Genomic DNA, 27,253 nt, shown 5'->3' on the forward strand with positions numbered 1-27,253 from the left:
AGGAGGAAGAAACTAAAACAACAATCCTACAATTGCATTAAATGTTCATACTCCAACTTGACCTGTGTCACATATGTATACACATCTATACATCTATGTATATGTATCATATATATGTATGTATACAAAGGTCCAAATCTAATTTCTGAATAATAACATAAAACCAGAAGTTAAGTCTTGTCAGTAGTTAAAAGACTAAGTATTTCCACTTACCAGTTCATATTCATCAAAAAGTTGTATAAGGGAAGGTGGAATGAACATGTGAAAGCCCTGTAAGAAAGCATTGATCTGAGGCTGAATGGCTCTTGTCATTCGGAGCTCAGTAACAAGCTGGACATATTCTGCCTGTAATTAAAAATATGACAAAGAAATAAAAACCTTAATGTGGTTTAAAAAAAAAAAAGTCAGTAACAAAACATGCTTCCTCAGTTCAAAAGGTAAAATCTGTCCACAATGGTATAAATTCACATAAATTGATTACAGTTCTATTTTATGAACACAATTTACAAAGTAAATGATATGATGAAAAACCTCAACTAAGTACAAACTAACTGCCTGTTGCTCAAAGAAGACTTTTTAAAAAATAATAATTCATTATAAAATGGATGCTTATATTGAAAAATAATATGTCTGGTGATTCAATTCATTATTAAGATGTATTTTGGCATCAATAAGAATAACAATATTATATTAACACCACTGATAAAATATGTAGCTATATCTTATCAACTTTATATTTCCTAAACAAAAATCTGAATCACTAAACTTTGAATATTCACAGCAATTATCTTTTGATTGATTCTTATCCTCCAAGGAATACATATTCCTTGGGCACAAAAAAAAAAACCCAACTACTTACCCAATCTCCCTTCATTTATTCCTTCTTTTGAAGGAACTTGATATTCTGTTTCAAGAGAAATATCACACACCCTCAGTCCGCAAGTGTTATCTAGCTGCTTACTGGCTCTGGCTTTTCTGAAACATTTAGAATTGTGGGTGACTTACAGCCATCAATGCACTCTCAATATTGCAAATAGTCTACTTATTCCTCTGGAACAGAAATGGAACCAGTCTGTCCCTTCACAGGTAAATATATCAGATGCCAGCTATCATGTGTGCTACTACTATACATAAACATCGAAGTTTATTAACTCCAGTCTGAAGCATGAAGAATCATTTACTACAAGTTATTTACTGGTGGTTTCTAGGCAGAGAAGAAAAATTGAAATAAAAATAATCCCAGTCCTAAAAGTTTATTCTGCAACCTGACTTGCCATGAACAAAATTTATTTCCATGTAGCTTCAGTTTTGTCTGTTAGAACATCATGTAGTGGTTGCTGTCCATTCAAATTAATACTGTGGTCTTTATATATTTTGAAGTATTAAGTCTTTTTTTAAAATCATTTTTTTGCCCAAGAACTGTTTGTCTTATTTTCGGTGGTTGTTGTTTAGTCGTTTTCAGTGATGTATGACTCTTCTTTACCCCTTTTGGGGTTTTCGTGGCAAAGATACTGGAATGGTTTGCTATTTCCTTCTCCAGCTCATTTTGCTGATGAGAAAACTGAGGCAAACAGGGTTAAATGATTTGCCAAGGGTCAAACAGCTAATAAGTGTCTGAGGCCACATTTGAACTCAGGTCTTCCTGACTCCAGACTGGTCACTCTATCCACTACACCACGTAGCTGCCCTCATTTTCAATTACTACTCAATATTTATAATGTCTCACTTTCATTCAACCTGCAAAGCCAATCAACTGCCAAATCTTCTGCCTTCTATTTCCACAAAATCTCTCCAATTCCTTTTTACTCATACAACAACCTAATTCAAATCCTAATTACCTCTCTTACCTTTTACCTGGAACATTGCAATAGCTTCCTAATTGTATTCAAGTCTCAGGTCTGCCTCAAATCTCCCTACCCTAATCCATTCTCCACACAGCTGCTGAAGTAATTTTCCTCAAGCTGCAGGTCTGATCACATAACTCCTCTTCCTGCTCCAACTAAATTCTAGTGACTTCTGATTATCTCTAGGATCAAATATAAACTACTTGGCATTTAAAGCTCTTCATAACCTGACCTTTCCTATCTTTGTAGTCTTCTTACACATTGTTCTTCTCTGGCTCTGGAATCTAACAACATTGTCCCTCACTGTGTCACACATGACATACTCCTGTGCCTTTCAACTTGCTGTCCTTCCCAATCCTGGATTATTCTCCCTTTACCTCCGCATTTTGGAATTTTTTGTTTCTTTCAACTCATCAAAAGTGCCAACTTCTACATGAAGTTGATTCCCCTAGTTATAAGCACACTCCCTTCTTATTAACCATCCTGCACTCATTCATTCATTCACTCTCTTTCTTAATATGTGTGTGTGTACACGTGTGTATGTATGTAACTGTTTTACTTACCCTAAGCTCATAGAAAGATTTCAAATTTAGTATCTAACCCAGGCTAGAGATGAATAATCAAGGCAGGAAACTGAGATCAAAGGACAGCATACAATTCTGCCACTTTGAACCAATAGGAAAAAAAAAAAATTTAGAAAAGGAATTAATAGCTTGTCACAAAATGTACAAAACCTTGCCTAAGCAACAAACTCCCTGAAAATTCAAATCGACTAAATAGAAGCCAATAGCTTCATGAGGCAGCAAGAAATATTAAAACAAAGTCAAAAAGCTGAAAAAATGGAAGAAAATGTAACATACTTTACAAAAAAAAAAAAGACCTAGAAAAGACAGCAAAGGGGAAAAAAAATGTAAGAAATCACTGGACTATCTGAACACCAAAACCAAAAAAAGGGCCTAGATCTCTTAGAACCAGAGGACAAGGTAGAAATAGAAATAATCCACCAGTCACTTCCTAAAAGAAATCCCCAAATAAAAACTCCCAGGAATATCATAGCCAAATTTCAAAGCTTCCAGGTCAAAGGAAAAAATACTGTAAACAGCCAGAAAGAATGAATTTGTGTATTATGAAGCCAAAGTCAGGATCACACCTGGTTGAGCAGCCACCACTACAAGAAGCAAAGAACTTGGAATATGATATTTTAGAAGGCAAAAAATATGGGCTTAGAGTCAAGAATAACTTACCTAACAAACCTGAGAATAACTACAGGGGGAGAATGTACTTCAGTAAAATAGAGGTCTTTTTTCAAGCATTCTTCCCCCCCCCAATTTATTTATTTATTTTTAGTTTTCAAAATTCGCTTCCACAAGATTTTGAGTTCCAAATTTTCTCCCCATCTCTCCCCTACCCCTACCCCAAGATGCCATGAATTCTGAATACTCCTTCCCCCAATCTGCCCTCACTTCCATCACCCCCCCTTCTATTTTCCTATAGGGCAGGACAGACTTCTACACCCCTTTACCTATATATCTTATTTCCCAGTTGCATGTAAAAACAATTTGTAACATTAGTTTTTAAAACTTTGAGTTATAAATTCTCTCCCTTCCTCCCTCGCCACCCAACCTCATTGAGAAGGCAAACAATTCAATATAGGTTATACATGTGTAGTAATGCAAAACCCTTCCATAACAGTCATGTTGTGAAAGATTATTTTTCCCTCCATCCTATCCCACTTAAAAAGCTTTTTCACCCCATTCCATCTCCCCCTTTCTCTTTCTCCCAGTACAATCCTCTCACCCCTTAATTTTATTTTTTAGATATCATCCCTTCATATTCAATTCACCCTATGTCGTGTGTGTGTGTGTGTGTGTGTGTGTGTGTGTGTGTATTTTTCCCCCCTTCCAACTATCCTAATACTGACAAAGGACTCATGAGTTACAAATATCATCTTTCCATGTAGGAATGTGAACAGTTCAACTTTAATAAATCTCGTATGATTTCTCTTTCCTGTTTACCTTTTCATGCTTCTCTTGAGTCTTGTATTTGAAAAGTCAAATTTTCTATTCAACTCTGGTCTTTTCATCAAGAATGCTTAGAAGTTCTCTATTTCATTGAATGTCTATTTTTCCCCCTAGAAGATTATACTCAGTTTTGCTGGGTAGGTGATTCTTGGTTTTAATCCTAGCTCCTTTGACCTCCAGAACATCATATAACAAGTCCTTCAATCCCTTAATGTAGAAGTTGCTAAATCTTATGTTATCCTAATTGTGTTTCCACAATACTTAAATTGTTTCTCTCCAGCCACTTGCAATATTTTCTCCTTGACCTGGGAACTCTGGTATTTGGCTATAATATTCCTAAGAGTTTTCCTTTTGGGATCTCTTTCAGGAGGTGGATTTTTTCAAATTCTATTTTACCCTCTGATTCTAGAAAGCAAAGCAGTTTTCCTTGATAATTTCTTTAAAGATGAGATCTAGGCTCTTTTATAGATCATGGTTTTCAGGTACTCCAATATAATTTTTAAATTATTTTAAATTTAAATTATCTCTCCTGGATCTACTTCCATTGCTTTTCCAATGAGACAGTTCACATTTTCTTCTATTTTTTCATTCTTTTGGTTTTGTTTTATAATTTCTGGATTTCTCATAGAGTCATTAGCTTCTATTTGTTCCATTCTAATTTTTAAGGAATTATTTTCTTCAGTGAGCTTTTGGACCTCCTTTTCCATTTAGCCAATTCCACTTTTTAAGGCATTCTTTTCCTCATTGGCTTTTTGGACCTCTTTTGCCATTTGGATCAGTCTAAGTTTAAGGTGTTATTTTCTTTAGTACTTTGGGAGTCTCCTTTAGTAAGCTGTTGACTCATTTTTCATGATTTTCCTGCATCACTCTCATTTTTCTTCCTTATTTTTCCTCTACTTCTCTTAACTTGATTTTCAAAATCCTTTTTGAGTTCTTCCATGGCCTGAGACCAATTCATATTTTTCCTGGAGGCTTTAGATGTAGGACCTTTGACTTTGTTGTCTTCGTCTGGTTGTATGTTTTGATCTTCTCTGTCACCAAAGTAAGATTCTGTAGTCAGATTTTTCTGCTGTTTGCTCATGTTCCTAATTGATTACTTGACCTTTTAACTCTTTGTTAAGGTAGGGGGGTCTGCTTCCAGTGTGGAGAATGTACTGTCCCAAGCTTCAGGGTTTTGTGTTGGTGTTTTCACAGATACTTCTAAGGACCTGTGAATTTTCAGTTCTTCCAAGGTGGTATGATCAAAGGTGAGGTGTTTACTCCTTTCCTGGCCTGTGCTCTGGTCTACGAGTGACCACAAGCACTCTTTTCTGCCTTGGAACTGTGAGGAAGATTCCCTCTCCATCATGCCACAAAGCTCCACCTCCCCAGCACTCCTCCTTGTCCCAGGACTGCCACCCAGGACTGTGACTCAGATCCAAGCATGGGCAAATCAAAAGAATCCTGCCTGAACGCCAGCAGAGAGATCTCTGCAAGTCCCCTCAAATACCCCCACCATCTGTGGGTCGAGAGCTCCAGATGCAGTCACTGCTGCTGTGGCCATCACCCCAGGGCTGTGGTAAGGCCAGAACTGGACTGTGTTACTCTCCCACTGACCTTTCTAAGTTGTCTTTGGTGTTTATGTGTTGAGAAGTCTGGAAACCGCCACAGCTGCCCGTGATTCAGTCTCCTGAGGCCTGCTCCATCTTTGACTGCACAGCCCATGCTAAACTGAGCTCCTCTCCCAGTCTGGCACAACAGACCTTTCCAATCAACCGTCCAGGTTGTCTTGGGCTAGAAATTTGTTTCACTCTTTCTTTTTGTGGGTTCTATTGCTCTAGAATTTTAGAGTCATTTTTTACAAGTATTTGGAGGGGTTTGGGAGAAAGCTCAAGCAAGTCACTGCTTTTACTCCATCATCTTGGCTATATTTGTAATGGGTTTTGTTTTTCTCATGTTTTCTTGCTACCTACACACACACACACACAGAGAAATTTTACACTGGCTTTTACTTCAAATTTCACTGCAAAAGAGCTACATTTCACATTACAAGAAATAAGTTAGACGAAGATCTTCCAGTTCTGTTATAGTCTCACAAAAATGGATCATCTGATGGTCTTCTATCTGGTGATAGATCTTTCTAAATTTACGTAGGCTAGTCTTCTTGCAGAAGTCTAGGGCTGGGCCCATATTCAAAGCTCTTCTAGCTTTGGAATACTTGCCAGAATGTGCACTTCACTGACAAGGCCTCTGAACCTTGTGTCACCTCACGTCAAAATAAGATATCGGGGTAATACTGTAATAAAAATATCTTGAACTCTATATTCTAGACCTTGCAGAAACACTGACTTGGAGAGCATTATTATCAAATGATAAATGTCACTTGAATTCCAATGACTAAAGTATTTAAATTGCTGTTCTTCTAATAAGGAAGCTAGGTGGCATAGTGGATAGAGCATTGGCCTGGAGTCAGGAAGACTGATCTTCCCGTGTTTAAATCTGGCCTTAAACACTTACTAGATATGTGAGCCTGGAAAAGTCACTTAACCTTGTTTGCCTCAGTTTCCTCATCTATAAAATGAACTGGAGAAGGAATGGCAAACTAGTCAGTAAAGAAAACCCTAAATGGAGTCATGAAGCATCAGACATGAACGAAAAATGACTAATTAAATTTTCCTAATGAAATATTTATTTCATACACACACATATGTAAACAGATATAAAGACATAAAAGATAGTCCTTTCTACAAGTGACTTACAATATATTCCAATTTATGGAAAGAAGTTGCTCCTTTTTCCATTTTAAAATTATCTCTTCATCATTCACAAAATTATAGTTTGAGGATATAACAAATACCATGCAAAATAATTATCTAAAAATAACATTAATGGGGCAGCTAGGTGGCGCAGTGGATAGAGCACCGGCTCTGAAGTCAGGAGGACCTGAGTTCAAATTTGGCCTCAGACACATAACACTTACTAGCTGTGTGACCCTGGGCAAGTCACTTAACCCCACTGCCTAGCCAAAAAAATAAATAAATAAATAACAATAATGATACTTATGCTATTAGAATAATAATATTATCATCTAAGTCAAGAACTAATAGTGAAATCTGAATTAAAGAAATGACAAATGATCCAATGTTGTTAACTTTTTATTCCAAGTAACAGGCATTTTCAAATATTAATCCCATGGATTTTTCCTCCCTAGACTTTACAAAACAAAAATGTTGACACTCAATATTTAGAAACTTTATGTAATAGCTTTATATTCAATATACTTTTAAAAACATGCTTTTGCCTAAGTTATATTTATTGCAAAATTTTACTATACATATTTAAAACTCTAATGTCTTACCTAACATACTTTTATCACTTAAAAGCTACCCAAGTCTTTCAAGAAAACATAGCAATAAATGACTCCACCAAGTGATTAGTAACTAGTATAACATCCAGCTAATGACTAAGAGGTGTTGCGTATGTCAGAAAATACTTAAGTTTAAAATTTTTACTCTAAAATATTGACAATTGAAACTTCACACTTCTCAAAAGAGCCAGAAGGACGTTCACACCCTCCCTAAGTTTCTTTGAAGGTATTAAAGACAATCATTATGTAAATATCTATATTCAGATATCTATAAATCTAGATATCTATAAATGTTCTTAAAATGAATCTATGAACATATTCCTTTCAGAAAAAGATACATAAAAACATCTAAATCTGAGTTTAAATAAAAATAATAGTTCAAACATTAATTCAACCCTATAAGGTTTACAGTAGATAGTTTTAGGTTATCACCATTTCAGAAGTGAGGGAAACTGAGATACTCAGAGGTTAAGTGCTTTTGCCTACAGAAAAGTCATCCAGCTAATAAATGGCAAACCAGAATTCAAACCCCATCCTTGTAACTCTAAGCCCAGTACTTTTTCACCACACCAGCTTCCTCCCCAAATAAGGGTAAATTATATCACAAAAGCATTGACTGTCATAAAATTATCTTTTTTTTTTCACTAGATCTGTTTAAGAAATTTGATATTTAGTTTAATAAAACTCTTTCAAAATGTTGTTAATGTTAATGCTGTGATTTGGTCTGAATGACCCTAAATCCTAAATGGGTTCTCAAATATTAGACAAACCCCATTTAACATTCAAAAATCTGGTTACTTTCTACATATTAATTGTATGAAACTAATGATGACTGATGAGATTTAAAACTGAAAAAAAAAAATTTCCTTCTAAAGGATATATATACCACTCCACCCCCATTCTTTGCATAAGTAGGGCAGTATAGATGTTATAAGTAATGTTATATATACTGTCATAATTCATTACAGTGTTATTTGTTTATGCTGAACTGCTTTTTTTTCTTCTTTTAAAAAAGGAATGAGTCATTGGGTAGGAAAGAGAGGACAGGGATATAATCAGGATTGAAGGTCAGTTAGTCAACATTTATTAAATGCCTACTATTTGCAAGGCACTGTGCTAAGCTCTGAGGAAACAAAGAAAGGCAGAAACAGCCCCTGCTAACAAGGAGCTCACAGTCTAATGGGAGAGAGACAGAAAACTAACATACATATATATATATATATATATATATATATATATATATACACACATATATATAGGATTTTTAGTTGGGACCTGAAGAGAGCCAAAGGAAGCCAGGAAGCCAGGGAGATTATTTCAAACATTGGGGGCAAGCACAAAACAATGCCCAGAGCCGAGAGATGGAGTGTCTTGTTCATGGAATACCAAAGAGGCTGGTGTCAATGGATCAAAAAGAACATCAAAAAGGCTGTAATTCTAAGATTGAGGGGGAGGGGAGGAGAGAAACGGGGCAGGGAGTTTGAATATGAAGGGACATTGAATGTCAAACAGAGGATTTTTTTTTTTAATTTCATCCTGGAGGTGACAGGAAGCCAGTGTTTAATGGGATGACATGGTCAGACCTGTGCTTTAGAAAAATCACTTTGGTGGCTTAATGGAGGACAGACTGGAGTGAGAAGAGAGACTTGTGGCAGATGATAAAGGTATTGTAAAAATGGTATCAAATAAAAAAATAATAATATGCAACAAAGTTTATATAAAAAATATTATTCCTTTTGTGTATGTAATCTAAGAAAGTCTAAGAAGTCAGAGCCCACTAATTTTGAAAACATTTTTAAAAGACAATTCTTTTTTTTCAAAAATTAAAATTTATAGTTCAGGATTTAACTGTTCACTATTCAACTATAACCAACTATAAGAGTAACAACTCCACTTTCTTGCAATTAAAGTAGAACTACTGTATTTCTATTCTAACGCCCCACTGTAGCATGGAGATAACCCTAAAATCTTGAAGGCTTTCAAAGCAGAACAGAAGCTCTGTTAGGTTAAACCAATCAAGCAAGAAAGGCATATCATCAGTATCATAATCATCATCATCACCTCACATTTATATAATGCTTTTGGTTTTGCAAAGCACTCTACATTTATTATCTCACTTGATCCTTCAAGTCTATCCCAATGAAGACAAGACTAGCTAAGTATACAGATGCTCACTCCCAACAAGCAGGTCACTTGGTGACTGGCCATGACAACCACACAACAAATAAAACCAAGTACCAGCCCTCTGTCCCATGTGACCCCTTCTATTCCTGTGGTAACGGTGGCTGAGTGGAGAAAAGGGAGCAGTTTTTAAACATTTTTAAACATTAACTTAGCTGTCATTTCTCCAAATATAAGATTCTTGCCAAGTGAACAAATGAACACACTACTAGAATAAATGTAACTTATCGATCTTAACAGTTTTGCTATAAATGAAACCATAAAACAAAAAAGTTTCAGCTAAACAAAGGATGGCTCATAGTTCTCCTTGTAGAGGTAAATAAAGAAGATGGCAACAGTAGATTTTATCATGTGTCCAAATGTCTCAAGCAACATCACTTTATGGAATACATTTGGCCATCTTATAACTCTCAAGATAAACATATGCAAAAAGACCACCATGAAAACTGCTGCTTATATGTCAACATTTGCTGCTGAGGATGAGCTAGAGAAATGCTATAAAGAACTCAACAAGGCCTTCCAAATTAAATCAACATAAACCTTAGGAAGCACTGGATTCTCCTTTACTAGAAGTCTTCAAACAAAAGATGGATAACCGACCACCGGATTTGTTGTAGAGATTTCGCTAGATGGCCTCTGAGTTCCCTACTAACTCTGAGAACATGTAACTCCCTTCCATTTCTAAATATAAAAGCCTATATCCATTAAACTTATATAAAGACCTTATTTATACAAAGAGCCATCCAAGATGGCCAGTGGACAAATGAACTCCCTTTTCCTTTCAGTGCCACCTGATGAGAACTCTGCTCAAGCTGGGGTCTGCATGATGTCTTCGGTAGCTCCTTTCTGCTTAATTTGTAAAGTTCAAATTCTTTCGTTTGCATTCAAGGCACTCCAAAATCTCTGACCACCCTACTTTTCCAGACTTCTCTCATGTTACTCCCATTCCATACTCAAGACAATTACCTGCTCACTGACTCCACAAGCATCCCCACATCCCCATGAGTATCCCCATAACATTGTAGATAAAGTGCTGACCTCAGAATCCAGAAGACTTTGGCTTAAATTCCACTTCTAGTGCTTACTAGGTGCGTGACCATGTACAAGTCCCTTAACCTCTCTAAGCCTCATTTTCCTCATCTGGACATGAGCATAGCAATACTTACAGCATCTACCTCACAAGACTGTTGTAGGGCTCAAATAAGAAAAGTGTGTAAAGTGTTTTGCAAACCTTAAAGCGTAATATAAATGTCAAGAGATTATTATTTTTTATTGGACTTGTAATTTCATTGGTTTAAGGAACTACTAATGAGGAAACTCCAGCTTCCAATGGATTAAGTTCATCATCAAAACTCAATCTCCCTGAAGCTTCCCAAAGAGTTGTACATACAACAGGTACTGAATAAATATCTGCTGAATGAGTACCTTGAGCTAATAATCACTCCCTACTGAGACCCCATCTGCTCTTTAGCTGCCTAGTGGCAGAACGTCTTATGCAGGAAGAACAAGCAATCAAAGATCAGCTGAAGCAGATCTCTAAACTCCAAATGCCAAGCCAGCTCCAGGAGGACAGATTCTGATTTCTTTGCAATGCAGAGGTCCTTAACACTTCAGCCTAGGACAATTCTTACAACACATGGCCTAGTAAAAGAGAAGTATCTTTAAAACGAGGGGGTTAAAATGATTGCTAAAAGTTTCCTTCCACATCTAACACTCTACAAACCTAATAATTCTCTTTTTTTCCCTTAATTTCTTTAAGCACACTTTCTTTCTATAAACCAGGGCTGCCCCTAGAAAATCTGGGACATAATGTTGCATTAATTAATAGGTGAAACAGACATTTTGTGGGCCTAAAATCCTAAATACCATTTCTAACAATGATTCTATGGGAAAACATAGACCGAGCTCTAAAAAACTAGCTTACTAACTTCTGGAACACAAAACTGTTCATAATTTGGGAGTGACAGGTTTTAAAGGTGATGGGAAAATGGTATGTCTTATATATCTATTTCATACTGAAATATGCACTGTCCTATAATTTATTCAATGAAATGTCTAATTTTACTTATTTTTATGTTAAAATCTCTAATTTTAACATTCTGTATGTATGTATATGTGTGTGTATTTTTTCAAACCAAAAAATGCTCTTTTGTTAAGGTAAATTTGATCTTTAAGTTGCTGGTTCTAATCTCATCTTTCAGAGCAAAGATAACTAATGATTTAGGGAAACACTAATAACATACACTAAAAAGGTATGGCCAAAATTATACTCTTGGCTACTTTACCTTCCAGAAAAGAAAAATAATGAGATCCCTTCTCAATACATGATTGCATAATACTGAAACCTACTATAAGAATTCAGGGTCCAGAAAATAGATTCCATAAAAATACTGAACAAAACTATTATGAAGTGAGCAAAATTTTCTTAACAAGTGATTAGCAAAATTATCAAGCTAATAACGACCAAGATGAAAATTAGAATACTCACTTTGTTGTCTTGTGTCACAAGAATGCTTGCACCCCCAGGTTTCAAAGGCACTTCTTCCATTGCTCCAAACACATCTGTCTCAACAGAAAAGGTTAATTCTAGACCCAGATCACTAATATCATTATCCAGTATCCACTGCAGATTTTTTGCATATTCTGGATCAATAGATGCCACATCCTGGTAATTTACAGGAATACCTGAAAAACACACACATATGCAATTGTTAGATCTAAAATCCGCTGCCTTTCTGTCTATTTTATGGTAGAACATTGCCCTCTACTGATCTATGGTAAAACTGCAAAATAAAACTAAATTCACAAGATAATTTAATATTACTCCTATGATTGGAAAAGAATCCAGTGAAATATTATATTTAAGTGCAATTGTTTCCCTGATTCTTTACCACAAAAGGATGCATGAAGAATTCAAAAGCAAAAGGGATTTATGACTTCATTAGTATAGAGTACTCACAAATAAGGAAACTCCCACTATCAATTTAAGTACCTCTTCAACTTAAAAGTCTTAGAAAATTTCCCAGTGCACTGGAAGGTGACTTGCTCCTAGTCACAGAGCAGATATGTATCAGAGGTGGGACTTGACTCCAATGTCTTCCTGGTGTTGAGGCCAGCTTTCTATGCTGCATCTCATATAAGAGCTTTGCTAAAGATCTATATGAGATCTTTAAGTGATCATTCCATTAGCTGTAGTCACATTACATAATATCTTCTTAACATACATTATTTAATGTAAAAAACTTTTGGTAATTAAAATCACATTTTTGTTTTTTCAACTAAAAGACCAGGTTTTGGTTTTCGTTTTTTTCCCCCCAAAAAAAATTTGGTTGGACTCAAATCATTGCATTCAGTATCATTCTAGTTAAATCCTCTTTTTTTTATGAGTTGGGATCCACTTTCTCAAAAATCTGCCACAAAACAACTAAGTGATACAAATAACAAACGAAAAATTTCAAAATACAGAGGCACAAAGTTCTATACCTCTGGCCCTTAAAAAATTAGTTCATTTTTCTAACATGACTTAGATAATGAGTCACTTTTTAAGACTCAATCTTTTTTTTTTTTTTTTGATAGGCAATGCGGTTAAGTGACTTGCCCAGGTTCACAGAGCTAGTAAGTGTTATGCGTCTGACACTGGACTTGAATTCAGGTCCTCCTGAATCCAGGGCCAGTGCTCTTATCCACTGCGCCACTGAGCTGCCCCAAGACTCAATCTTTCTAATATGGTCAACGGAATTTTAAAAATTCATTCAATTTTTTGAAAGCTGGGCACAAAGAAAACAATAATCTAAATAACAGAAAAATTCCAGGCTACTTCCTAACCTAACCAGAAGAACTTATACTAAGTTTTACTTTAATAAGAAAATCAGCTTCAAATGAGGTCAACCAATGAAGACAAATCAAGGAAGGATTTTTTTGACATTCAAAATCTCAAAGTAGCTATGACACTTAGTTCTGTGACTGGGCAATTCACTGAGGAAACTGTAAAATGGAGATAATAGCACCTACCTCCCAGAACTGTTGTGAGGATCAAATGAGATAATATTTGAGAAATACTTAGTATAGTGCCTGGCACAAAGGAGGCACTTAATAAAATATTTATTCCTTTCCTTCTTGTTACCATTATCCTGTTGGAATGACAGGCCTTTTTGCCTTCAACTGATTCCTAGTTCCATCCATCGGTCCACCTCTACCTATGTCTTCCTATAAGCCTTTAATAAGCACTTACTGTATACCAGGTACCATGCGTGCCTGGTGCTTGGGATACAAAGGCAAACATGAAATAGTCTGCCCTTGATAAGCTTACATTCTATTAAGGGAGACAACAAGCACACATGAACAAAATAAATAGAAGGTAATTTTGGAGAGGAGAGCACTAACAGCTGGGGGAACTCAGTAAAGGCTTCATGTAGAAGGTGGCATGTGAGCTTAATGTTGAAGAACAGAAGGCATTCTGAGACTTGGAAGTGAGGAGGGAGTGCTCTCTGCGCCCATCATGGGGGGAGAGCAAGTGCAAAGGCCAAGAAAAGAGCAGTGGACTACTGTATATTAAGAAAACAGCAAGGCCAGGTTAGTTGTATTTTAAAGTGAGGGAAGGGGAGTGATGGATAAGGCTGGAGAGGTAGGCTTGGGACTTCCTAACACACTATGGTGTCACTGTGCCACTCAAAAACCTTCAGTAGTTCCCCATTTCTGAATAAAGCATAAATTCCTGATGTTCACACTTATGTTCACAAGTCTTCCACAATGTAGTTTTCACCTGTGCTACCTATCTCACAAAATTCCCTGGCACGTATTCGGTGTTCTAAAATAGCCACATTGGGCTATTTTCTTTCCTGTCCTCATCCTGCCGTTTCCCATGCTCATGCTATCTTCCCTATACCCTGCCACCCTCAAGGTAGAATTTTTTCCTTTAAAGCCTAACTCAGATTTCATCGCCCTTACCTAGTTCTTAAGTTTCTTTACCACCACCTGACTCATCCCACTCAAATAAAAATGATCTCTCCCTCTTCAAATTTCTCATAGCATATTACCCATGCCTTGTCTGCACATTTATGTCAGTATCCCTTGTATCAGTTATTGAGTTTAAGCTCCTTGAACAAAGGACTTGTTTCATATTTTTATTTGTATCTACATGGCACAGTACAGTACAATGCCTTGCATGCAGTAGATATTTAATAAGTGTTTGCTGAAATGGTACATGAAGTTTAAAATTTTGAAATGTTATGACTTTAACTTTAAACAAGATTCTCAACTGGAATTATAGGCTCTCCAGCACGACTTACAACTTACTCTTCAATAACTTCAAAATACACATCTTTAGAGACCCATCCTGTTATGCTGCTCTATCACCTTCCCATTACCAGATAACTCTGCATACACACTCGTGGGATTTATGACTATGGTTAAAATTTAAGAGGAAAGAGAAAAGACAAACACTAGATGAAGCTACCAAATCTGTTTCATGTCCAAACCAACACAAAAATAGATTCCCCAAAAGTTGAGGAAAACATTGTCTAAATAAGGCATTAGTGAACTGATAGTAGAATCATACCAAGAATGTGCTTGTAGAATGACCTTGTAAAGTAAATGTTGACCAGCTGTCTGTGGTTCAAAGCTAAACCCAAGATCTGTCCAGCAAACCGGAAATAATTCAAGTGATCAGGATTGACGTATGAGTTGCTATTAGGCTGAAAAGTTGTTCCTTTTGAAATTAAAAAAAAAAAAAGTTTTATTCTCCATTTGGAGGGAGAGGTTAAATAGTGAATCCACATTTCAAGGTAAGGTAGCACATAGTGTGAAAACACGACAGTTTTAATTATCAAAAAGACTAGATATTTATTCATTTAATTTAAATTATTCCAGTTCCCTGGGCAGCAACATGAATATAGAATACAACATCAGGATCAAACTTACAAAATATAAACAGCATACTCAAAATAACCAACACATAAAATGGTTAAAGGGATAGATCCCTGCCCAGAGTAGTTTACATTCTATAACACCATTACTTCATTGCTGACATAATAATCCATAGAGTCCTATAACACAGACTATGCTTTGGCCAAAGTTGAGTTAATAAATACTGATGTTGAGCATAAACTTCAAAAGTAATAATGTCTGTAGAATGTGTAAATTATTCAATGAAAAAGGGGATAGGAAAAAATCATTAATTCACCTCCATTTGTCAAGGGATGTATTTGTGCAAGAAATAAATTTTCATTGAACTTTGACTGAAGAAAAGAAAATGTCTGTAAGAGGAATAAGAGCCCATTCCATACACTGTGAGGAATATAACAGGATGTAATTTAGATAAATGGAAAAGTATGTAGGTCTTTCCAAGTGGAGCAAATAGGCAAGGAATAAGGAGATATACAAATAATTGAATACAAATAAATAGTAACTTCCAAGTACCAAAACTATTTTGAAACAATAAAAACCAATTCTAAAACTTTGTGCCGCAGTACATGTCAAAAAAAAAAAAACCACCAATCTACCCACCATGAAAATCTCTTATCACAAAATACCTAATTCAATCCACTTTGCATTTATTAAACACCAAGTGAATGGTACTGTGATAGGTGCTAGAAATGTAAAGACAAAATTAAAAGCAGATGACCCTGGTCTCAAAGAGTTTACATTCTATTAAAGAGATACATCCTGTAATAAGAGAGTATGTAAAAAGCAAGTAAGCACTAACAGTGAGGGGCAATCAGGAAAGGCATAGGAGTTAGCACAAGTTAAACACTGAAGTAAATTAAAGATTGTGAAAGACACAAGTGAGGAGGAAGATCATTCCATTCCAGGGAGAAATACTGTGCCAGATTCTGGAAACAGCAAGTTAGCCAATTTGGAGAGAACTCAGAACCTGCCAAAAAGAAGTAAAGTACTAAAAGCTGGGAAATGTAAGCCAGAGATGGATATAAAGAGCTTTAAATTCTCAACTAAGTTTGTAAAAGCACATAGGGAGCCAACATAGATTTTTGAGCAGGGGAGTAACCTTGTCAGATGTACTTGAGGGTGAGTTTGTAAGCAACTGTGAAGAACATCAGTTGAAAAAGCAATGCATTATAAGGAAATGGGCTCAAATGCCAGCTCTACCATTATTCTCCGTGTGTTCTTGGGCAAGTCATCTCACCCTTCTGGGCTTCCATTTCCCTATCTGTATGTAAAATGAGGGGTTCAGAATAGATGACATCAAAGGTCACTTCTATCCTCCATCTGCAAACTTAAGTGTCAAACTCAACTCCACAACTCTCATCTGAACTACTGCAGTAGTCTTTTGGTTGGTGTCTCTGCCTCAAGTCCCTACCTACTCCAATCCATCCTACATTCAGCTATCAAAATGATCTTCCTAAAGCATAGGTTTCACTACGTCACTTTCCTCCTTTCCTCAAGCTGCCATTTGATTAACTGCACTGGCTCCCCATTACCTCCAGGATCAAATATAAAATACTATTTGGCTTGTGAAGTCCTTCATAACCTGAGCCCTTCCTACCTTTACAGTCTTCTCACATCTTATTCTCTCCCATGTATTCTATAATCCAGTAACACTAGCCTTCTTGATGTTCCTTGCACAAAACATTCCATTGCCCAGTTCCAGGTATTTTCATTGGCTGCCCCATATACCTGCAACTCTCTTCTTTCTCATATCCATCTCCTAGCTTCCTTCAAGTCTAGGCTAAAATTAACCTTCAACCTTAGCTCCTTCCTTCTGAGATTAGCCACAATTTATCCTGCACATATCTTGTTTGTCTACAGTTGTTTGCATGTTGTGTCCTCCATTAAACTATGAGCTTCTTGACTGTTTTTAGCCTTTCTTTGTATTGCCAGCACTTTACACACAGTAGGCACTTAATAAAGGCTAGCAGATTTATTGATTGAAAATAATTTAACTTCAAGGTGTTACACAAAATACTAGGTAATTTTGATCTTGAAACAATTTCAGTGAATTAAGATCAAAGAGAAAGATCTTGTATAATTAGATGACTAAAAAAAGTTGTCTTTTTTTGCTTTAAAAAAAAAACAAGTGCTATTATGATCATAAACAGGGAAAAGGAAGAGAAATATGTTCATTTTGCAAATATGTGTCTAACTATTCTAGTCCTGAATACAAAACATGGTTATAACAAAAAATAACATTAAATTTTGGGTCAAAAGATTTGAATTCTAGTCTGTGCTCTCATTTTCTTTGGCCAAGTCATTACTCTAAACCTTAGCTCCTTTACCTATCAAATAATGAAAATAATAGAGGACCTGACAATTTTAGCAAATGATATCATGTAAATAAATACTGTACTTTGAATACTTTAACATATTATACAAATGTAAGATATTAATAACTGTCAATATAAAATAAATTATATACTTACCATCAGCTGATTGGGTGAACAATGCATAATCAGGGTTAATTATCTCATTGGATAAAATATCAAACCACTCACGTACAACCCCTTGACCCTGGGTATAAGAAAATAAAAATAACAAATAATGGGATAAGATAATACATATGTACACAGATCTTAAAATGTTATAACATTTTAAAATATGAGGAAAATAAAATTTTAATTAAATTTCTTCTATTTCCACTTACTGTCAAGTTCTATTTAAGTATATTTCGGTCTTTTTTACGTAGTGATATACTTTTCACTTATTTTTATACGCACCATGCCTTCTTCTCCATGGAAACGCACAGCAATCCCCTGTTTTAGCTTTGCACAATTTGCTTTAGACACAACTTCACAGCTACTCCTAAAAATAGAATCTACATATGTAGCACTGATTAGTTTTATATCTTAAAAATAATGATCAAAAAAATGTTTTGTGAATTTCATATGCATTAGCTTCTTTGTCAAATAAATATACCTCTATGAACCAGCAGGATATCATTTTCATTCACTGGCCTGTGTACCATGTCTGAATCTGATTGCCCTGAATGCAAATGTTCGTAGAACCACTCACAACGATCTTTAAAAGGCTACCAAAAAAAGAGATGTGTTAAACATTACAATTATATAATTATCATCTTTGCTTTAAGCATTATGCAAAATACTCATTATAAAGTACCATTCTGAGACTCATGAGTAACTAGTTAATAATGTTCAAACATTTCAGCAACTGCTCACAAAATAAAAGCAGAACTATGCACAACTTACATATTTTCTAGAAGTTGCTCCCATTTTCAACAGGATACCTTTGATAATTTAGAAATTTATGTCCAGCCATTATTTTAATGTCAGACATGTAATTGAACACATCTACAACAAATATAATGTCTTCTCAAGCTCAACAAAATCAAAAATTAATTCTCATGCTCAGGAAACATCATGGTACACGTTTCATTTCATTTTAAATTAAAATAGTCCCATATGTAGCCTTTCTTTTTGCCCTTCGGAATGAGAGATGGCCTTTTGATTGGCAATTAAGAAGAATTTGGTACCCTTTCCTCTCTCCAAAAGCTCTGAAGCTAATAAAAAAGTCTGAAGACAGATGTAGATACTTTGATTAGCTACTAAGTAAACAAAATGGTAATGATGAGTAAAACTTTGTAATTCATTAGAAAATATTTACTGAGCACTTATATTTGGTTAGTACTGTGGGAGATAGAAAAGAAATGTAGAGCAAAATCTCTGTACTCAAGCAATCCATAACCCAGCTGAGGACATAAGCTTAATATATGAAACAATCATGGAACAACACAAGGGAGTAGATATTTAGATGTTTGAAGTATGTGATGTAGACTACAGATTAGACAGGAGTTTAGAGCTGAGAAAGTAAGTGGAGGCCAAAGCAGGCAAGAAAAACATCATAAAGTGATATGACTTTCAAAGATTCATAGATTCTTGGGGCTACAAGGAGATCTAGAAATCATCTGGTCAATCAATTGATTTCACAGCTAAAAAAACTGAGGCACAAGATCATAGAATGACAGAGATGAAACCCAAACCCAAATTTCTTGTCTCCTAGCCTAGTTTTCTTTCAAGTATTCCTTGCTATCTATTAGATACTGAAGTATGAAGTCAGGGTTTGTTTGAATGAAGAGAAAGAGGCCATTTCAGTATGAAAGAGTAACATGAAGGACACTAAGGTTTCTTGCTCACAGTGGGCATGTGAATTAGCATGACAAAAGTAGAGGAAGAGGATACTGATTTGACATTTGGGTAAATGCTGGAAGATAACAGGAAATAAGTTATAAGTTTGGACAAGCAGAAAGAGAGAATGTCTGTATTTGATATACAAAGCAAAGGACTGAGGCAATTTTGTTTTGGTTTGGTTTTTATCATTGAGGTGACATAATTCTGGCAAGCAATACACCACTTTTGGATTTTTCCATCATGTTCCTTTGGTGAATAACTTTCTGGCCCCACTGTATTCTCCCTCCCATCCCACATCTTCCCTCTTCCTCCCTTTTCAGCCTCTTTTTGTGTTCCTCCAATAGACTATAAGCTCTTTAAGACAGAGACCGTCATTTTTATTTCTATTTGTATCTCCATTTGTATCACATTGAGTGGCAATAGTAGGTGCTTAATAAATGTTTATTGACTAGGAAAAATATAAAAGATGGGCTGGAAGGGAAGAATAAAAGATTTCCCACTTCCCACTCCCTCTCAAAAAGAAAAAAAACCCTCAGCAAGAAGGAAATTACAGTAACAAATGAGCCAATAAGGACACTTGACTAGGCAGTGACAATGGAGATGAGAGAATGAATCTAAAACATTTTGAAGGAAGAATCAATAGGACTTGATGATAAATTAGTCCCAGGAGGTGAAGAGGTAGGTAAAGTCAAAGAAAATAAGACTTAAAGGCCTGGGAGAATGGATGAGATAATAGTGTCTTTAACAGAAATAAAATCTGAAGGAATACTGGAAAGAGAAAAAGAAATTAGTGATGTCTCAAATACATTAAGTTTTAGAAGCAAAAGTCAAAAAGAGCTGTTGGATCACACTGATCTCTAACCAAAATGATCCTCTATTTTAAAATCTTACTCATTTCACAAGGCTCAAACTGCATATCACCTCCTCCAAGACAGTCTACTCTGACTGTCCAGCTAGAAGTATGTTTCCTCCTCTAAATTCCTTATTTCTCTGCATCTTTCATTTGATACTTACATCAACTGCTTTCCATTACAGTGAGTTTTTTTAACGTCTAGAATAGAATTTAAATTACTTGGGAAATGTTTTGATTTTTTTTTAAGATACAGAATATGAAGTAAACAGAGTCAAAAAAACAATGTACACAATGAGTACAAAGTAAATGAGGAAAAAACTCAATGTTGAATAATTATAATGATCAAGCCCTAGTCACAGAAAAAAAGTTGATAAAAAGCACCCAGCACTGCAGATGTAGGTGACTTTGGTATATTGTACATATTGTTAGACACAGTCAATGCATTGGTTGACTTTGCAGAACTCTTTTCTCACCCTTTAAAAATCTTCATTACAAGGGATAGCTCATTGGATCAGGGGAAGGATACATTCAGGAATTAATGTAATATGAAAATGCTATCAATAATTTTTTAAAGTTCTAACTGGAGCTGTTTTTGAAAATTTATTTTGTGCATAGCTAGTTTTTCTATAATATAGGGTATAATGCTGCCACATGCTAGTGGGTTACTCTGATCTAATATATATGATTCAAATGGCATTTCACTGAATTCTAGAACACAACCATGAAAGTCTTATTGATATTCTTTAAAATCAAAATATAATATTCCTACAACTAACCATAAAACAATAAGTTTCTAACTTAAAAGCAATACTTATAGAGAGACTTTTTAAAAACATGCTAAATACAAATCAGTACAGTTCTCAATAATCATTAACTTATCTACCACTATCTAATCTAACTAAGCCTTACTCCTAGATACTGATCATAAAGTTTCACTCTAACTCACCCTGAGAGCTTAGCTTTAAGTCAAAAGTCCTCCCATGTGATTTGTAGTTAACTTTAAAGGCTTCTAGTATCAAAATGCCTATGGGCTGCTCCCACAAAGTACCAGTGACTTTTCTCGGTTCGCCACCCACCGATGACCTATTCACTATACTTAGAACTATCTGAAGGGTAAATCTCTCACTCACGTTTATACTAATCTGAATAAACCATCAGACTGTAAAGTACTTGAGTATCTTATGTTACAATTCATCTTTGTATCCCCAGAGCCTTGCACACTACCTTACACATAGAAGGTGCTTTATAAATGTTTCCTGAATGTCCCCAACTAGATTTTAAGCTTTTAGTGGAGGTCAGGAGCCAGACTGTATATTTCCCCTTTTTCCCCACAACATGAATCCTGCAAAATAGATACTCAATAAATATTTCTTGATGACAATAAAGGAACACATAAAAATGTTGTTATTCCAATCTGACATTTTAAGGAATTGGAATACAGAATATAAAACACCAATAGGACATATTGCTACTTAGTGGTAAAGCCTTATACTCTGATGCTTACTACCCTCCCCTCTCCCCCCAGATGACTTCCATATCCTTCTTATAGTAAGCAAATGAGAAAAGCTTCTATATTCCCCAACAGAGATGAGTTCAACATATAATCCCATTACTCTAAGGTAGATGAAGTAACATAGAGTTGATAGACACCACATTAAACAATCTGGTTAAAAATTGAACATGTGTTCAACTTTCAAAAATACAGCTTTGCTTTCATTAGAGAAAAGCCCCAAAGCGAAAAAAGACTCTACCTGTGCTTTGATGATATGCATGAACCTTGACATCAATTCAGGACACTCAAGGAGGAAGTGAAAATGGTCAAAAATTATTTTGGGGTTTCTGGGGGAAAAAAGTATTTTATTTAGTTAGCAGAAACGAATAAAATATAGTAAGATGCAAATTCATGACAAAAGGTATAATCAAAGTCATAAATGAAAACACAGCCATCCTGAAGTTTCATATAGAAGATATAATAAAATGTTTTATTTATGCTACCTCAAATTAAGCATTAGGAGATATTTAAAAGCCTTACCGATTAACAAAGCATTTAAGAACTTCATCATGTTTGCATACAAATTCTATGAAACGGGGTGAAGTCATTCTGCAGGAAAGGAAAACAAAATTCATTAGGCTCAGGACACACAAGAGCTACAACTCAATGAATCTATGATCATAAGACTAAGGGTCTTAGTCAATTAACACATATTTATTGAACATCTACTACATACGAGGGACCATATCAGGCACTTGGAATATCCCTATTTAAAAGTAGCTTACATTCAAATAAGGGAAACAAGTACATAAGTAAGTATATACCAAATAAAGAGAATAAAAATAATACAAAGTAGTTAAATATGAATTAGTTTAGGATGATAAGCCCTATGAATTGGGGAGAGGGAATTGGGAAAGGTTTCATGTAGAACATGGTACTTGAGCTGTTTCTTAAAGGACAGGGATTCTTTGAGGAGGAATCAAAGAGAAAGTGCACTGCAGTTAGGGGGAAAGGTCAAGGCAAAGACAAAGAGATAGAAGGTACAGTATTGCGTGTGTGAGGAACAGAGAAAGAAGGCTAACTTGGTTGGACAGAAGAGTGCAAGAGGATGAGTAATGTCCAGTGAGGCTAGAACAGTTAGCTGGGGTCAGGTTCTGAAAAGATTTAACAGATAAATAAAAGAGTTTATATTTGATTCTAAATTTAACAGGTAGCCACTGAAGTTGACAGAAGAGCAGAGTCCCATTGTCAGATACAGACTTACGGAAAATCACTCTGGCAACAAGGTATAGGATAGACTAAAGTGGGGAAAAGACTTGAGAGTCTTTGCAGTTTTGGTAGACCAATTAGGACACTTGCAATAATCTAGATGAAAAATGATGAGAGCCTAAGATAATCTATGAGTGGAGAGAAGGGGTCAAAAGAACCTGAGATTAGAAGGCTGATGGTATCTTTGGCAGAAACAGGAAAGTTTAGAAGCAGAGGAGGAAATAAGGAAGAAGAGGTTAGGAGAAAAAATAATCAATTCCATTTTGGATATTTTGAGCTTGAGATAGCTCCAGTATATCCAATTTGAAATGTCCACTAGCTAATTGGTAATAAAATTCCAGGGAGAGCCTGGGGCTGCCTAGATAGATAGATGATCTAGATAGATGATCAAAAGACAGATATAGATATATCTTTGAATCTTTTGTACAGAGATGACAATTAAACCACTGGAGTTGATGACCTTACCAACAAGACCAAGAATAGAGAACTCATCTATTTAATTCAATTTTCTTGAGCTTTAGAAAAATGAGGAAAAAGAGTATTCAAACAATCTTTAAAAGAGAAATACAAATATTAAATTCTTAGAGAATGTTGGTATCAATTTACTTTTTTTCTTTAAAAACCTTAAAACAGTCTCTAAGTAAAAATGTTTTCCAATACTTAAATTAGTTCTACATAATGGCTACCTCATCTTTATGTACTGTACAGGTATTTAAATTTACTTTTCTTTCCCTTACAATTCTATTTCTTAAAATTTTATTATGAACATCTAAAGCAGTTTCTTTAAAATTGGAGACCAAAGCATTATGTTCTAAATATATGTGTGAAAGATCTACCCAAAAATTTAACAAATGGGATGTCCTATTACTAAAATTATAAAGATTCTAGAATTCTATTATTTAGTAGAGATGAAAGTAATACGGAAAAAGCTTCTTACCCTGGAGGCATCTGACAAGAGCAGCACATATAAAAAGCCTGAATGACAGCACTTAGCCGGTTAGCTGTCATGGAGATAACATCCTGACAATCCGCACTAGCTTCCTGCTTCCCTGCAACATCATCTGGTTTAGATTCCCCTGGGTCAATGGATAGATTTTCTCTGCTTCCAGTTCCTGGACTGCTGAATGAAGGGATGGAAGTAGTATCTCGCTGATCTGGCCCCTTTTGCTTCAATAAAATAGAGGTGATGTTGGTGGAGTCCTTTTTGTTTTTCATCAACTCTGTGGCTATTAACACTAGCCATTCATCTAATGAGTGCCAGAGCAATTCCAAAGGCTATAAAAAAATGAAAATTTTAATGTAATTTTTAATTTAAAGGAAAAAAAGCTCATCAACTTATTAACAAATAATTCCTTAAATATACAGAATACAATTCCAAATATTCTAAAAAGTAAATCATGCCAGTTCACTTTTTTCAAAATGAGGAGATAATTATAGGAAATAACCCTAAGGTTATCAGTTTTAAATAAAACACATGTTTATTTGCAACAAAAGGAAGAAAAAACAATTTATTTATAAAGTATAAATTCAAGAAAACTTAAAGATAAAAAAATTAAAATTTAGGAATAATGGAAAAGTTAGTCTTATCCATATAGTCACTTTGTTTAAAAAGTATTCAACATAGTGACACAAACGAAGCAGAAAGAATATCAGATTCAAAGTTATAGGACATCAGCTCTATTACTTGCCAGCAACGTGTCCCTGAGCAAATCATTTCCCCACACTGAGACTGGGTCCTCTCATCTGTACAATAAAGGGATCTGACTAAATGATGTCTAAGAAGCACTCTACCTCTAAAATCCTATAGATCTTATGAAATTTGTTCTTTTAAAGCACGTATCTGTTGCTAAAGTAGCCCTAGGGAGGTTGGTACTATATGTATTATCAACTTAGCCAATGTCAACTTACGTCACGCTTTGCAATCATTTCAAAATATAAATTTACATTTTAAAAGATTCTCAAAAATAAACTCTCTTGTGATACGCAATTAGCTTACTGTGTTCCTTACAAAGAACTATTCAAATTAAGACAATTTGTAATGGTAACACATAAAAAAAAAATGCGGATTAAAAATGAAACATATCAGTCCCAAGAATTACTGCATCCTTAAAACAAATCATTTGAAAAATGGAAAATACTAAACCATTATAAAAAAGACTTGCTGAAAAATTCAGTCCCAACCTTACTTCCATACAAGAAAAAAAAAAGTCATTAATAATGACTTTAGGGGCAGCTATGTGGCACAGTAGATAGAGCACCGGCCCTGGAGTCAGGAACTGAGTTCAAATGTGACCTCAGACACTTGACACTAGCTGTGTGAACCTGGGCAAGTCATTTAACCCCATTGCCTAGGGCGCCTCCCCCTCCAAAATAATAATGACTTTAACTGATGAGGTAATTTTTCCCTGACCCATTTTTCCTAGAGCCCTTGGCTCTCTCCTCTCCTCTATTATATTCTACACCTTGTATTATCTTCCTCGAAGACTATAAAAATTATAGTTGTCTTCATATGTCTAGTGCCTACTACAGTGCCTTGAACAAAGTATGAGCTTAATAAACATTTGTTGAATTGAATTGTTGCCTCATTTCTACACTGTTCTAAATATCACTTTTTAAAGAACATTCCTCAGTTGATAAATGGTCAAAAGATATAAACAGGTAGTTCCCAAGGGAAGAAATCCAAACTATCTAAAGTCATATGAAAAAATGCTCTAAGTTACTAATAATCAGAAAAACACCAATTAAATCAACTCTGAGGTTCTACTTCCTACCTATCATATTAGCAAAGCTTACAAAAATAAAGGAAAATGACAAATTCTGTAATGGCTAGAAAACAGGAGAAGGAGGCATATTAGGGCACTGCTGGTACCGCTATAAACCGGTACAGCCATTCTGGAGCATTTTGGAATCATCCCCAAAAGTTACTAAATTATATATATACCTTGGTCCAAACAATAGTTGGTCTTTTTGTGATGGCCAAAAACTGGAAACAGGGAGTGTTCATCAATTGGGGAATGGCTGAACAAATTACTGTATAAGAATGCAAAAGAATACTATTGTGTTATAAGAAATGAAGATTGACAGTTTCAGAGAAACCCAGGAAGTCTTTTATTAACTGAGGCAGAGTGAAGTAAGCCAAAGCACAACGCTTTGTATCATAAGAACAACTTTGAAAGACTTAAAGAACTATGATCTATAATTAATCATGATCCAAAGGACTGATGATAAACAACGTCACCCACCTGACAGGTGATGAACTAAATATGGAGAATGAGACACATTATGTGTCTCATTATATAGAAATTGGCATGGTCAATACAGAAATTTCTTTTTCTTGATGTTGCAAATTTGTTACAAGGATTGTTTTTCTTTTTTGTTATTTTTATAGTGTGGGGAGGAATATGGGAAGAAAAAAATCGCTTGAAAATTGAAAAATTTTAATTTTTAAAATAGAATATATCACTATTTTAAGTATGACAGAATAAAAAGATTATGTATGGGAATTCTACATAATTATGGAATAACAAAATTAGGTACTGAGGGGTCACCTAGGACTATCTTCAGGCACTGTCAGACTCCGAATCCCATTTAAAAGAAAAATCTACTTTTTTTAAATTTCCATAGAAAAAGACTACATAGGAGTAGCTAGATGGTACAGTGGATAGAGCACCGGCAATGGAGTCAGGAGGACCTGAGTTCAAATCAGGCCTCAGACACAGAACACTTACTAGTTGCGTGACTTTGGGCAAGTCACTTAACCCTGACTGCTTCACCAAAAAAAAAAAAAAAAGAAAGAAAGAAAAGAAAAGAAAAAGACTACATAACCACTCTCAGTTACCCTACAAGGAATTTCACAGAATCTTAAGATTTAGAATGAAAGGAACTTTAGAAATCATCATTTTACAGATGAAGAAACTAAGGCCCATGCGATGTAACCTTCATTGTTAATTTAAATCTTTCAAGCTATGACTTGAGCACAATTCCTCCTTCTTTATACCCTTAGTCTGTTCTCACACAATATCTCAAAAAAAACATTTACTGACCACAATAGTTGGCTCAATGAGCGTATCACAATAGTTGTCCATTTACTCAACAATTATAACACAAAGCACTAGTTGAAGGAGCTTAAAAGATCATCAATAAGCATGTA

At 35.2% G+C, this 27,253-nt stretch overlaps 1 protein-coding gene across 3 annotated transcripts in view; it reads right to left on the minus strand.

Moving 5' to 3' along the window:
• HACE1 (HECT domain and ankyrin repeat containing E3 ubiquitin protein ligase 1) overlaps window positions 1-27,253 on the minus strand; it is an 88,301-nt gene that overhangs the window by 12,986 nt on the left and 48,062 nt on the right. For all 3 annotated transcript variants that reach the window (XM_027856267.1, XM_027856257.1, XM_027856278.1), the window contains 9 exons: window positions 24,041-24,378; window positions 22,375-22,443; window positions 22,094-22,181; window positions 18,261-18,372; window positions 18,062-18,159; window positions 17,768-17,855; window positions 14,950-15,099; window positions 11,881-12,077; window positions 214-345 (listed from right to left, as the gene is read on the minus strand). In XM_027856267.1, coding sequence (XP_027712068.1) covers window positions 214-345; window positions 11,881-12,077; window positions 14,950-15,099; window positions 17,768-17,855; window positions 18,062-18,159; window positions 18,261-18,372; window positions 22,094-22,181; window positions 22,375-22,443; window positions 24,041-24,378 — 1,272 coding nt within the window. The remainder of the gene's footprint in view (window positions 1-213; window positions 346-11,880; window positions 12,078-14,949; window positions 15,100-17,767; window positions 17,856-18,061; window positions 18,160-18,260; window positions 18,373-22,093; window positions 22,182-22,374; window positions 22,444-24,040; window positions 24,379-27,253) is intronic.

Source organism: Vombatus ursinus, unplaced genomic scaffold (assembly GCF_900497805.2).
Source record: "Vombatus ursinus unplaced genomic scaffold, bare-nosed wombat genome assembly UNPS02000582.1, whole genome shotgun sequence".
Classification (NCBI taxonomy): domain Eukaryota; kingdom Metazoa; phylum Chordata; class Mammalia; order Diprotodontia; family Vombatidae; genus Vombatus; species Vombatus ursinus.